The 12,270-nt window shown below is 49.1% G+C and overlaps 1 protein-coding gene across 1 annotated transcript; it reads right to left on the reverse strand.

Annotated features, from left to right (window-relative positions):
* Positions 1-544: 544 nt before the first annotated feature.
* Positions 545-11,374, reverse strand: pigs (phosphatidylinositol glycan anchor biosynthesis, class S). Its single transcript, XM_069184160.1, has 12 exons — positions 11,267-11,374; positions 10,668-10,807; positions 9,550-9,661; positions 9,315-9,404; positions 8,628-8,719; positions 7,361-7,595; positions 6,826-6,968; positions 6,568-6,682; positions 6,256-6,401; positions 5,056-5,156; positions 3,932-4,142; positions 545-3,339 (listed from the first exon to the last, which is right to left on the reverse strand). Exons 1-12 carry the CDS (start codon positions 11,283-11,285, stop codon positions 3,064-3,066), a joined length of 1,680 nt encoding a protein of 559 aa, XP_069040261.1. The 5' UTR covers positions 11,286-11,374; the 3' UTR covers positions 545-3,063.
* Between the last annotated feature and the right edge of the window lie 896 nt (positions 11,375-12,270).

Below are 12,270 nucleotides of genomic sequence, written 5' to 3' on the forward strand. Positions count from 1 at the left end.
AGTGTGCTGTGCATCACTCGCTTTTAAAAACTTGTTTGAATGAGACGCTTTTCGAAAGATGACTCCCAAATCTGAAATCGAAATGCAAACTATTTATTGCCTTAATCGGCGATAGCAATGAAAATGAAAGATTGAAAGCAGTTCCACAGATTAAGTGTTTTCAAGAATGTGGATTTTATTCACAGCTGAACTGGACGGGGGGGTAACCGTGTCCGTTAGTCTCTTTGGACAGCAGATAAAACCCCTCAAGGGCATCCAGGCTCCTGGCTTCTGTATAGACAAAGCACCGGCCACTCCGTGCGGGAACAGTCGGCCATTTTCTCTTTGTGTGCTCTCTTTTTAAAACTTTGTGGAATAACCGACAGTATTTGAAATAAGTTTGCTTGACAAACAAACAGAAATTTAAACACGATCACCCTCTTCACTGAGCCCATAGCAGAGTTATTGGTTGCTAAGCAGCAACAAACCAACACAAACATCAGCCTTAGACAACACAAAGAGCAGGGACACTTTCCCTGAACTGGAGAGGACTCACAAGTCACACTTCATCTGTGTTTGTTTTTATTTATTTTGATTCACAGAGATTCTGGTGCGACTCTTTTTGCCCCTCCAAAAATAAAAAGTACAAAACAATAACAACAACAACAAAAAAAACACGTTCAGGTCAAAGTTAGTAGCAGGCATGGGCCTTAACCTCACTCTGCAACACTCCATTACGTTGAAAACAAGGATTTCAGCACGAAATTTAAAAACAGCTCACTTCAAGCCTACGTCAGTGGCAGAGTGTATGGATTTAAGTTTGAAATTGGCCACTGAATGGAAAAGCCTGATTTTAATTCAGTCAACACTTGTATTTTTTTGTCGCAAGGGGCCCTGAGTCATTACCTTCCCATTTTAAAAAGGGAGCAGTAATGTAACAAATTGAAAACGTCTGATTAATATCTTAAAAATCTGAAACGCGTGTAGGGCCTTTTGCAGTTTCTCGGCTTCATGCACTTGGACACAGGCATGGGGACCGGGGCGACAGCCCGGGGCATCTGCTGTGTGAAACAGGCTGGCAGCAGGGTGCTCGTGTCTCGCCTGTGAGCCTGAGAGGCGCCACATTCCAGGCACACAACAGCACAACGGGGATAAGGGGCAATTCACCCCACCCCACCTCCCCACAACTCTTTTTCCCAAAAAGCCTGCACCCCTCCTCTTTTCCCAAGGCAGTTTCGGGAATATTGTCAGCTCCTGGGAATGGAAATACATTCCTGGTTTCTAGAGAGGATGAAGCCAGTTAAGAGGTCATTCTCTGCAAGTTACCAGTACAACCCCATATACAATTGTAAGCAGCATACCTTTGCAGCCTACGCATGCTGACGCAGCTACCCACCTGAACTACTACCTGTGCTGTATGCAGGCATGGATTTAAAGCCTGTTTCAACCACTATCGTGTACAGTCTTTCTTGGGTAACCTCTGTAGAAACATGCAGGTTTCAAGCAGTTTGTTTGTGCCTATACACTTTATTTACTTTCTGTTTAATGTCTAGGCTTTGATTTATTGCTGGGAACTGTAACTCTTTTGCCAAGGAACACCACAGGTGTGATATTTAAACTTTCTGCTCTAGGAAAGGTTTGTTGTGCCAACGAAGTCCCAGAATTCATCTCGGAGCTACACTGACATTCCCTTTCCCGAGAGTCTCTGTTTTCTAGTTTAGAAATAAAAATAATTGATCTTTGATAGGAAATCCATTTCATTCTCATGCAACAACACTGGCCGTGAGGTAATTCTAATTTCTACATTTAAATTCTTAATGTTATAATACAAAGAGCCGTGTTCATGTAGGGGGTTATTATCAAGGTGTTAAAGAATCTTAAAATATACCATCAACACAATAAATAAAATAGTTTTCACACAGATTTCTCTCTCACCCACTGTGCTTCATACAGCATCTGCTTAACTGTTCTCTTAATAGATAAATCCAACAATCAAGAATGTTGAAGAAATACCCCACAAGAAAACAGGTTCTAAGAAACACAAACAACAAATACTCAAGAAAACAACACAACCACACGCATACATATACTGATCCAGACAGAAATAGCATGGCATCCAGATCAATCACATTCGTACTGTGTTTACTGCCTCCACGTTCAACACATCCTGCCGGGAAAACCATCCGACAGAGGAGAGCGTTCCGACACCGAGTCCATCGCGGATCCTTTGAGCTGCAGGAGCGAATGAACAGACACGTCGAGCACCCAAAACGTCATAACGAGAAAGTCTGCGATCCATGAACAGCAGACTCGAAAATAATCCAGTGATGAGCATATTTCAGTGCTGGGCCCAATGCCGGTAGAAAGCCAATCCCCACAACCCTTCTGAAACCAGTGCGCTGGTCTCAACGTAGAGCAGACACCTTAGTAATTTACTGTATACAAAGGAACAGATAAAAGTTTATTCCATGTTAAAAGGGAAAGAGACAACATTTTGGCTGTGCAGCCTTCTACACTTTTCCATTCAGCACGGAATAAACCCTTTGCCGTTCTTTTACAGCCTACGCATGCTGACGTACCTACTCCAATTACTGCATGCCTAATGACAGGCAGGCTAGCTGCTTGCTTTGTGACGCATATTTCTATTCATGGTGCCAAGGGGACCGAGAAGTAGGACTTGAACCTTCCTGATCCAGGTGCGTGCACCGTTTGAAGAACGTTTCAAGAAGGTTTCGGGATGCAGTAGGTCTTACGCCCTGACAAAGCACTACCATGCCGGTCCTCTTCAGGGGAAGCACACACACACCCTCATTCTGTACAGTTCAGGCAGGGAGCTGCGTCAGCACGCGTGGGCTGCAAAGGAACAAGCAGAGGTTTATTCCCTGCTGAAAAGAGAAGAAGAAGAGAAACGCAACGTTTCGGCTGTGGAGCCCTCTTCAAGCATCAGAAGAAACGCTGCGTTTTTCTTCTCCGTTCAGCACAAAATAAACCTGGACTTGTTCCTTGCACACTCCGTAGATGCATGTATAGAAAACCAGAGGAGAGAGGTCAAGGGGGTCCACTTGAGGCCGAGCGGGGCCCCTCTCAGTCCCTCTTTGGACGCTGCGCGCGGCTCTGCCGGTACTCCTTGCCGATCTTGAGCAGCGACAGCAGGATGGGCACGGACATGGGCAGGAAGAGGGGGATGTAGATGGCGAACTTCTGGTCGTCGGGGAAGTAGAGGAGGTGCAGCAGGGAGGGGTCGAAGAAGGCTCTCTCCGAGGACAGGATGGCCTCCTTGCTGGACTGGAAGGCGAAGGCCAGGTTCCCGGCCTCCAGCTCGGCCACGGCCAGCTGCAGCGAGCTCACCGCGCTGTACACCTGCAAGCAGAGGAGGACCTCGCTCAGATCACGTCTTCCTCAACCAAGTGGAACAGCCAGCGGCTGCCGAAAGAATCCCACTTAACCTACACTTCAGTCAGGAGACTGGGGCAAGGAAGGAGTGCAATCTGTCCAGCAGGGGGTGCAAACCTGATCCATCTGTCAGTGTGGTGAAAAATCACTAAAAAAGTGGCCCTTTTCTGGACACTCCACTCAAAGTGCTTTACAGGTAATGGGGATCCCCTCCACCTCCACCAGTGTGCAGCCCCACCTGGATGATGCACCAGTACTCTCCCCACACACCAGCTCTCAGTGGGGAGGAGAGCAGAGTGATGAAGCCAGTTCAGAGATGGGGATTATTAGGAGGCCATGATTGGTAAAGGCCAGGGGGGAATTTGGCCCGGACATCGAGGTAACACCCCTACTCTTTTCAAGAAACATCCTAGGAGTGTGCAAGCTCCACACAGAAGGTCCAGTACTCGAACCCAGGATCCAGGAGCCGTGTGGCAGCAGAGCAAAGAGCCATGCAGGCATGCTGTGCCATGAGGTGTGGGTTCGGATTTTCTTCAATGACCGGCGGGGTCACGCTCACCTGCTCCGCGATGTGGTCGTCGATGACGATGTTGCCGATCTCGTCCAGCAGCTGGGCCAGCGAGGTGAGGGTGGTGGTGGCGGTGGCGATGTTCTCGACGGCGCGGGCCCACAGCAGGCGGTCCAGCTCCCAGTCCGTCAGCCCCTTGTTGCCGGGGCTCTGAAGCAGGTAGCCGGGGGGGGCGTGGACCTGCTGCACCCCCAGCAGCAGCCTGCGGGGACAGGGACGCGGCGCATCAGAGGCAGGAGCGACACACCCACGCCCTACCCCCAGGCAGCATCGTCATCAAGCCGAGACCTGCGACTCACCCTACCCATAAGCACCCACTCAGCTCAGCCAGACCCGCCTGTCCGTCTGTCACAACGCTGGCCCTCGGCAGCTCAGATCACAGACAGGCGAGCGTGACCGAGCGGTCTGGGTGTGGAACTGTGGGGTGTGCGCTGAGCAGGCGTCACCTCGATCATCACGGGGGAAGTACACAGTAGGTTCTCAACACCTGCGAGGATTCGGTGCAGAGAACTGTCACAAATAGCCAGATTTGCATCTAACCAAATTCACCCTTATACCGTTTCATAATGTACCACAGTATATGGTATGTATGTTTAAAAGCCATACGTAAGCATCCCTTATATGGTATTGAAAGCACTAATGCATTGGCTTTAAGTTAGTTTAAATAACGCCCAACAACTAAAAGAAACAACAGTAATCACCAACGTATAGTAATCAGCTAAAATAAACAACAGGAATCTTTGTTCTCCGTTCAGCCTGCACATCAACTGTCTTCATGAGTAACACCTGTTTCACTGTAATGAAACAGGCAGCAGGACTGTCACTCACACTGCTGACACAGAACCTGGAGTGTTCATTATGATATGAAGACCAGAGCGCCCCGAGATGTGGGTCTTCGGGCAGGGGGCCCGAGAGGCTCGGACACTAGCTGGAGTGGTCTCGCCACCCCCCCAAGTCTGCTGCCCCGCTGATCTGAAAGCTGTGCTTCACAGCCTTCGGCTCGCTCCGCTCTCCTTCCACGCCCGATTGAATTGGGAATACGCGAATCGGCGGGCTGGGGAGACCCCCAACTGCACATGGGCCCTGAACCGTGGCGAGAGGGAGCCCCGACTCACCGCAGCTGTGCCAGGAAGACGCCCATCACGCGCACCATGTCGATGTCGACGTGCACTGGGAACTGGGGCTCCTCCACCTGCTGCTCACGCACGTTGTACACCTGGAGGGAGACAAGAGCACAGCTGGGCAGATGTGCACACAGCGCAGCAGCAGGTCTTTACCCAATCACAAGGACAGAGGCTTCGCAGTGCTGGGGCCCCTGGGTTCGATTCTGGATCTGGGGTGCTATCTGTGTGGAGTTTGCATGTTCTCCCCCGTGTTGTCATGGGATTCCTCTGGGGGCTCCGGTTTCCTCAAACAGTCTAAAGACATACTGGTAGGTTAACCTGCTTCTGGGAAAACTGGCACTGGTGTTCATGTGGCCAGGTGTAATTTCCTTCGCCAGTTTAGAGTCGGGCTGCTTTTTTATCAAGAAAACCTTATTTGAATTTACCAAGAATTATTTTAGAGTGCTTCTTGCTTAATCCTTGTATAGCCTTCTTTCAATATACTGGATCTATTGCAATCTTTAGAGGCTGGCTTGCCCACTGCGATACTGTAATACCTGCCATGCTCTGCCTCATTCTCTGAACATAACTGGAAACAGAAGACACTTCTTTCAGCAGTGCATGTTACTTAGCATATCTGATGTAATAACAATTAGATGGGAAGTATTAGGAGACTATGATTGGGAAAGACCAGGGGGGAAATTTGGCCAGGACACCTGGATAACACCTCTACTCGTGTCTAGAAATGCCCTGGGAGTTTAATGATCATGGAGAGTCAGGACCTCAGTTTTACATCTCATCCAAAGGATGGCACCTTTTTACACTATAGTGTCCCCTTCAAAATACTGGGGCACTACACAGACAGTGGGTTGAGCCCCCCTACTGATCCCACTAACACCTCTTCCTGCAGGAACCTCAGCTTTCCTAGGAGGTCTCCCATCAGGGTACTGACCAGGCTCATGCTTGCTGAGCTTTAGTGGGCGGCCAGTTGTGACCTTCATGGTGTTATAGCTGCTGGCCTTATCCACACACCAGTTCAACACCTCCATATCTGTTAGCTTTGCCATGCAAAGAGTCCATGGCCTGATGCAGACACTCATACTGAGTGCTGAGACTGTTGCTGCAGGAGAGCTAGACCAATGCAGGGGTGCTTGGGAGGTGCCTCTAGACCCCGGTCTCCTCCCTGGGCAGCAGGCGGAAGGGCGACAGTACCATGATGCCACCCCAGCGCGGGCTGTGGAAGGCGTTGGTTGGCACCTCTCTTCCGGACCGGTCTCGGATATACAGCGGGGAGTGCGGTGGGTCTGGCACGTATAGCAGGAAGTTCAGCACCGGGTACGAGGACGCGGCGTTGGAGCCTGACGAGGAAGAGAATGAGGGAGAACAAATGATATACATGGAGAGCAGACAGGCGGAGTGCAGGAGGACAGACGGCGGAGGCTGATGCAGACAGGCGGAGTGCAGGAGGACAGACGGCGGAGGCTGATGCAGACAGGCCGAGTGCAGGAGGACAGGCAGCCTTACCCAGCCTGGCCTCCACAGGGTTGATGACGTGTGGCAGGCTGTCCGCGCTGAGCGTGAAGCCAGGGACACTGCCATCGTAGCGAGGGTTCACTCCCAAGACGGCGTAGTTCAGGATCTGACACCACAGAACGGCAAAAACCGATCAGTCACATGACAACCCAAACTAATTCATTTTTAATTCTATAGAGAACCTTTCCATTGTAAGCTCCATCAGAAAAGCATTGAAAAAAATAATGATCAAACACTTCATGCCAGTACCTGGGAATCCACAGAAAAGTTGGCAACAGGTGCTAGCTTGTCCAGCAGGGGCTGAATGTAGCTCTGAACAGCGCTCTCTATCTCCCAGTTCAGGTGGTGGGACTTGGGGTCCGGGTTCAAGAGACTGAAAGTGATCTCATAACCTGCAGGGAGGAGACAAGAACAGGAATGAGAGGCCAAAGGCTGCTCACCTCCCAGCAAGCAGATTGCAGGGCAGACACACAGATACAGACACAATATGCAGGTTAACCTACCAGTACGTCTTTGGACTGTTTGAGGAAACCGGAGCACCCAGAAGAATCCCATGACAACATGGGGGGGAGAACATGCAAACTCCACACAGATAGCACCCCAGATCCAGAACAGAACCCAGGGGCCCAAGCACTGCAGACAGCAATTCTAACTACGGTACCTCTGAGCCACCCTGTACTATGAAGAAATACCCACATTTCTCATGAATTTGGGATTGAATGACCCTGATGATACGAGTGGTCTCAGGAGACGCCGGATGACGATCTTTTAAAAAGACCCCTACCAGGGCTGGACTTGAAGGCCCTCATGCGGTCGGCCAGGCTCTCCCTGCTGAGCCGGCCGATGGGGACGCGATCGCTCAGCGCCGCCTTGATGTCGGCGTCGGTGAAGGACATGGTCTGGACCACGCGCTCCACCTCCGGGCTCAGGGCCTGCAGAACCTCCGGCAGCCCGCCGGCCCGGCCCGGCCGCGCCCGCAGCAGGGCCGTGCGGCGCTGGCCCACGTACACGTTGATGCCCTGCGGGGGGAGGGGGGGCAACGCAACATCAAAATCAGTCATGCGGGACAGAGGAGGACAGCTCCTGGCATCGCCAGCCAAAGCCCTTTGGAACGGTCCACTTCTCGAGCGCATGATCACCTCGTGTAAGCCATTAAGAGCAGAGCTGAAACACAGCCCTGCAGATGCAGCTCCAGGACAGGAGCTGGGCATGTCTGAGGTTCGACACTCTGTCACAGATATCAGCCTCTACCTTGTTACTGACAGAGAAGAGGAGACCAACCCAACTAGCTCCTCTGATTGCTGCTAAGAGTGTAATTCAGATACAGCATCCTTGGCCATCATTACTTCAATGCCTATACTTCTGAAGGTCACAATATGTTGAGTATTATGTGGAATAAAGACAGGCAATGGTATATGGGTTCTCTAGTGACAGAGACTCTAACAATATTTAGTAGCTACAGAAGCCAGATTTTCAACACTAAAGAATTTGAGTAATTTGCCTGATTTTCCAGCAAATTTGGCAGAAGATTTGCCAGATTGCTCTTCCAGCAGCAGTTGTTCCCAGGAGGTCTCCCAACCAGGTACCGGCCAGGCTCACCTCAAATATCATGACACTTAGACGCTTAAGGGAAGCTATTTTTCTGGCTCTGTGTCAGTCCTCTCTGTGCAGTTAAATAGGGTTCCTCAGTCTGAACAGCTGCAGGAAAGCTGTATACAGTGTATAGTCATGCAATTTGTTCTCTCGTGTGCAAAGTGTGTCAGTGCTTTCTCATTCCTGGAGGTTTTAAACCAGAAGGAGCACACGAGTGTGACCAGGACTCCTCCACTGGGTCGTGCACAGACGTCAAAGGAGGAGTTTTGTTTTTGGCATGCCCTGCTCTGTGCATGGTTTTCAAGCACAGGGGCCCTGCAGCTGTGAAGAGAGACTGTGTGTTCAGTGTGTGGCACGGAGGAGTGTCTCACACAGCACAGGCCTATGGGTTTGAAAGATGAGCTCTGCTCTAGACTATATGCAGCTTCAGGTCACTGTGTGTAGGTGACAACACCTACCTCTGGGAGCAGGGGGGAGGACTCTGGGATCACGTACACAACCACTGAACCACAGGGGCTCTCGCTGAGCTGGAACAGAGAGAGGTCAGCTTCTGCAGGAGACATGAAACATTTCTGTTAAAGCTGGTACAGAACATGCCATCACCAGCAGCTATGTTACCTTACAACTCACAACTGGTAACCCACTGGAGCTCAGCAAGTGTGAGCCTGGTCAGTACCTGATGGGAGACCTCCTGGGAAAAAACTAAGGTTGCTGCTGGAAGAGGTGTTAGTGGGTCCAGTAGGTCACCCTGCAGTCTGAGTGGGTCCTAATGCCCCAGTATAGTGACGGGGACACTATACTGTAAAAAAGCGTCATCCTACGGATGAGACGTAAAACCGAGGTCCTGACTCTCTGTGGTCATTAAAGATCCCAGGGTGTTTCTCAAAAAGAGTAGGGGTGTTACCCCAGCGTACTGGTGCACTATGGCTGCTGCTGCATCATTCAGGTGAGGCTGAACACTAGTGGTGGTGGAGGGGATCCCCATTACCTGTAAAGCACTTTGAGTGGAGTGTCCAGAAAAGCACTATATAAGTGTAATCAATTATTATTATTATAATAACATCACAACCACCTTCTCTGTGATCTAAATCTTACTCACATTGAGAATTCCAACAACAACAGTAAAATGGCACAGAGAATCTCACCTTTTGCTGTGGGCAATTCAAGGGCATCTTCCTCCATTACTGTGGCTGTGCGGTACTTTATCTCATAGTGGTACTTCAGGCTGGTTTTTCCTGGTGAAACAGAAAAAGGGAACAACAGCATCAGCATCTAGCCACCTCAGTCCTACATTGAAGATGGGGAAAAGGCAATTTAAAGCCCAGCAAACCGAGTGCACAGATCGCCTGGGTCGAGCCCTAGCCCCCCCACCCCACTCACCATCGACCTGCTGCTCCTTCTCTCGCGTGTCAGTCAGGGGGACTCTCTTCTGCTGCTCAGGGGTCAGGGTGCCCCTGGAGAAGATGACCTCGACTTCCACACTCAGCTGGAGCTGGGACACAGAGGCACGGACACATTACACACCACAACAAATATTAGAGAGCAATAAGACAACCTGCTTTTCAGCTTCATAGGTCTGTGGCTTCCAATCCTGGTACTTAAGAGCTACAGAGTCCTGTAGTTTTCTTCCTAACCCATCTCTCAATTAGTGCAGGCAACCACATTTATTACTGCAAATTAATATTATTATTATTAATAATAATAATAATTCCTTACACTTATATAGTGCTTTTCTGGACACGCAACTCAAAGCACTTTACAGGTAATGGGGATCCCCTCCACCACCACCAGTGTGCAGCCCCACCTGGATGATGCGCCAGTACACTCCCCACACACCAGCTCTCAGTGGGGAGGAGAGCAGTGATTAGTGAATAATCCCTAATGGGGATTATTAGAGGCCATAATTGGTCAAGGCCAGGGGGAAATTTGGCCAGGACGCTGGGGTTACACCCCTACTCTTTTCGAGAAACGCCCTGGGATTTTTAATGACCACAGAGAGTCAGGACCTCGGTTTTACACCTCATCCGAAGGACGGCGCCTGTTTACAGTATAGTTTCCCCATCACTATACTGGGGCATTAGGACCCACACAGACCACAGGGTGGGTGCCCCCTGCTGGCCCCACTAACACCTCTTCCAGCAGCAGCCTTAGTTTTTCCCAGGAGGTCTCCCATCCAGGTACTGACCAGGCTCACACCTGCTGAGCTCCAGTGGGGCTGCCAGTGGTGAGTTGCAGGGTGACGGGGGTGCTGGCAAAATGAGTCATTTTAAAAATGAGTAAGGAGATAGAAAAAACTGTCTATCTAGTTGGCTTATTGATGGCTTACAGTAAGTTTCAAAAACAAAACAGTCAGGTTCTGCATTAAATCTTGCACACTAAAGGCACCGGAGAAAGGGCAGCGCGCTGGTGTCCGGGCGGGACTGCAAGACCATGCGGCCGAGAAGACCTGAGGAGAGTGGGATCCGTCCAGCGCGAAGCCCGGCTCCGACGGACAGTACCTGCAGGCTGTCCAGCTGGCTGATCTGGGAGTAGGGCAGCCCGGCGCGGTAGGTCTCGGTGGTTTTCCACCACAGAGGGATCCCGATCACGATCGCCACCGCCGCGATGGACAGGGCCGCGTTCTGCCCCCGCCGCTTCTCTGGGGAGGAACAGAGCGCGCAGCCGGTGATGAAGATGAATCTGTTGAATCTGTTTTAATACTGTGGGGTTTAGCGAGGCTGCACAACAGGCACCTGCCCGATGAAGCACAGTTACCTTCCAGTCCTGCCCTTTTAAATAATCACTTACCAAGCTGAAAACGACAACGAAAGAATGGGATCGAAAACGATTTATAAATCTGTTTATAATCACACAATCATTTGTATTTGTTACAGCAGCCTATCCTGTATTTTAACGAATCACCCAGATCTCACAATGTAAGGAAGCTACGGTTGCAGTGTACGTGCAGTGTACTTTATACAGAATACTTCTTGAAGCAGCTAACGGATTGTAACCATATCAAATTAGCTTTTCATTTGTTTCCGCATTTAGCTGGTTGTACATGAAAAATTAATTCATGTTAACATTTCAAGCATTTAACTCGGTTTCTTCAGCTCACCCACAAGCGACGCATCCATGTCTCCGGGAAAACGACCAAGCGATTGATTGGCTGCAGCCCTATCCAATCAGAGGCCGGCCTCGACCAGTCTCGCCCAATCACCGTCACTTAAACACTGTAAGGGGTGGGGTTTGTGATGCGGAAGTAAAAAGGCAAAACCGGTTAGGTACGGTGTGAGGAAAAGGACAAAAGAGATAGGGATTGAATATATAAACGCTAAATTGGAAATTAAGCTTTCATTATTTCATTAAGATTATGCACCTGGAATATCCCACTTTTCCGTCTTTTAGTCAATCAGAAAATATCTGTAAATTCTAACAAGAAACTGCTATTGCATATTGTGATAGTTGAATATGATTGTACATCAGGTGTCTTCAATCCTGCTCCTGGAGAGCTACAGTCCAGTTAATTTAGGGTCACCTATTTCTAAAGATTGCAAACTAATGATGACCTTACAAGTAATCCTTTTAATTAGTAGAATCCTGACCCTAATCCAAATATTGAATCACAAAAGATCTTAATTTACTAAACAAATCAGTCTTAATTGAGCACAGTTGATTTTAGTCTCTAGAAAGTGGTGATTTTAATGGTTACTTCTACAAACTCCTGCCTATGGGATCATCAGAATTGGATCTGGACAGTCATACTGTACACTAAGAAAGCTCACAGATCTGTATTTGTATTTGTGCAGATCTCACACTTGATTGTTTAATAAATACAAGATGGATTTCTCTGCCTTGAATTGTTCTGGGAAAATAATTTCAAAATAAAGGGGTCTCTAACAGTAGAAATGATCTATAAATTGTATTAAATATTGTACATAACGGAGATTAAATCTGGAGTTAGCACACATGCACACAAAGATCAGTTAAGTGGAAGTAACTCAAAATATAAAGAAAAAAGAGCATAATAATGCACCATCTGTGAAAATCTTGACAGTGGATATTTGAAAGACTGTACACTATAAAAAAAAGCTTAGTCAGGAAAAAAGGCCCTCGATCTAT

This window comes from Lepisosteus oculatus, chromosome 26 (assembly GCF_040954835.1).
Source record: "Lepisosteus oculatus isolate fLepOcu1 chromosome 26, fLepOcu1.hap2, whole genome shotgun sequence".
Lineage (NCBI taxonomy): Eukaryota > Metazoa > Chordata > Actinopteri > Semionotiformes > Lepisosteidae > Lepisosteus > Lepisosteus oculatus.

Excerpts from the sequence above, each read along its gene's own strand:
- pigs (XM_069184160.1), bottom strand. Across the intron at positions 6,402-6,567 it reads CCCTGTGGAGGCCAGGCTGG|GCTCCAACGCCGCGTCCTCG; the intron begins GTAAGGCTGCCT and ends CTTCCTCGTCAG. Across the intron at positions 5,157-6,255 it reads CGCGCTGGGGTGGCATCATG|GTGTACAACGTGCGTGAGCA; the intron begins GTACTGTCGCCC and ends GTCTCCCTCCAG.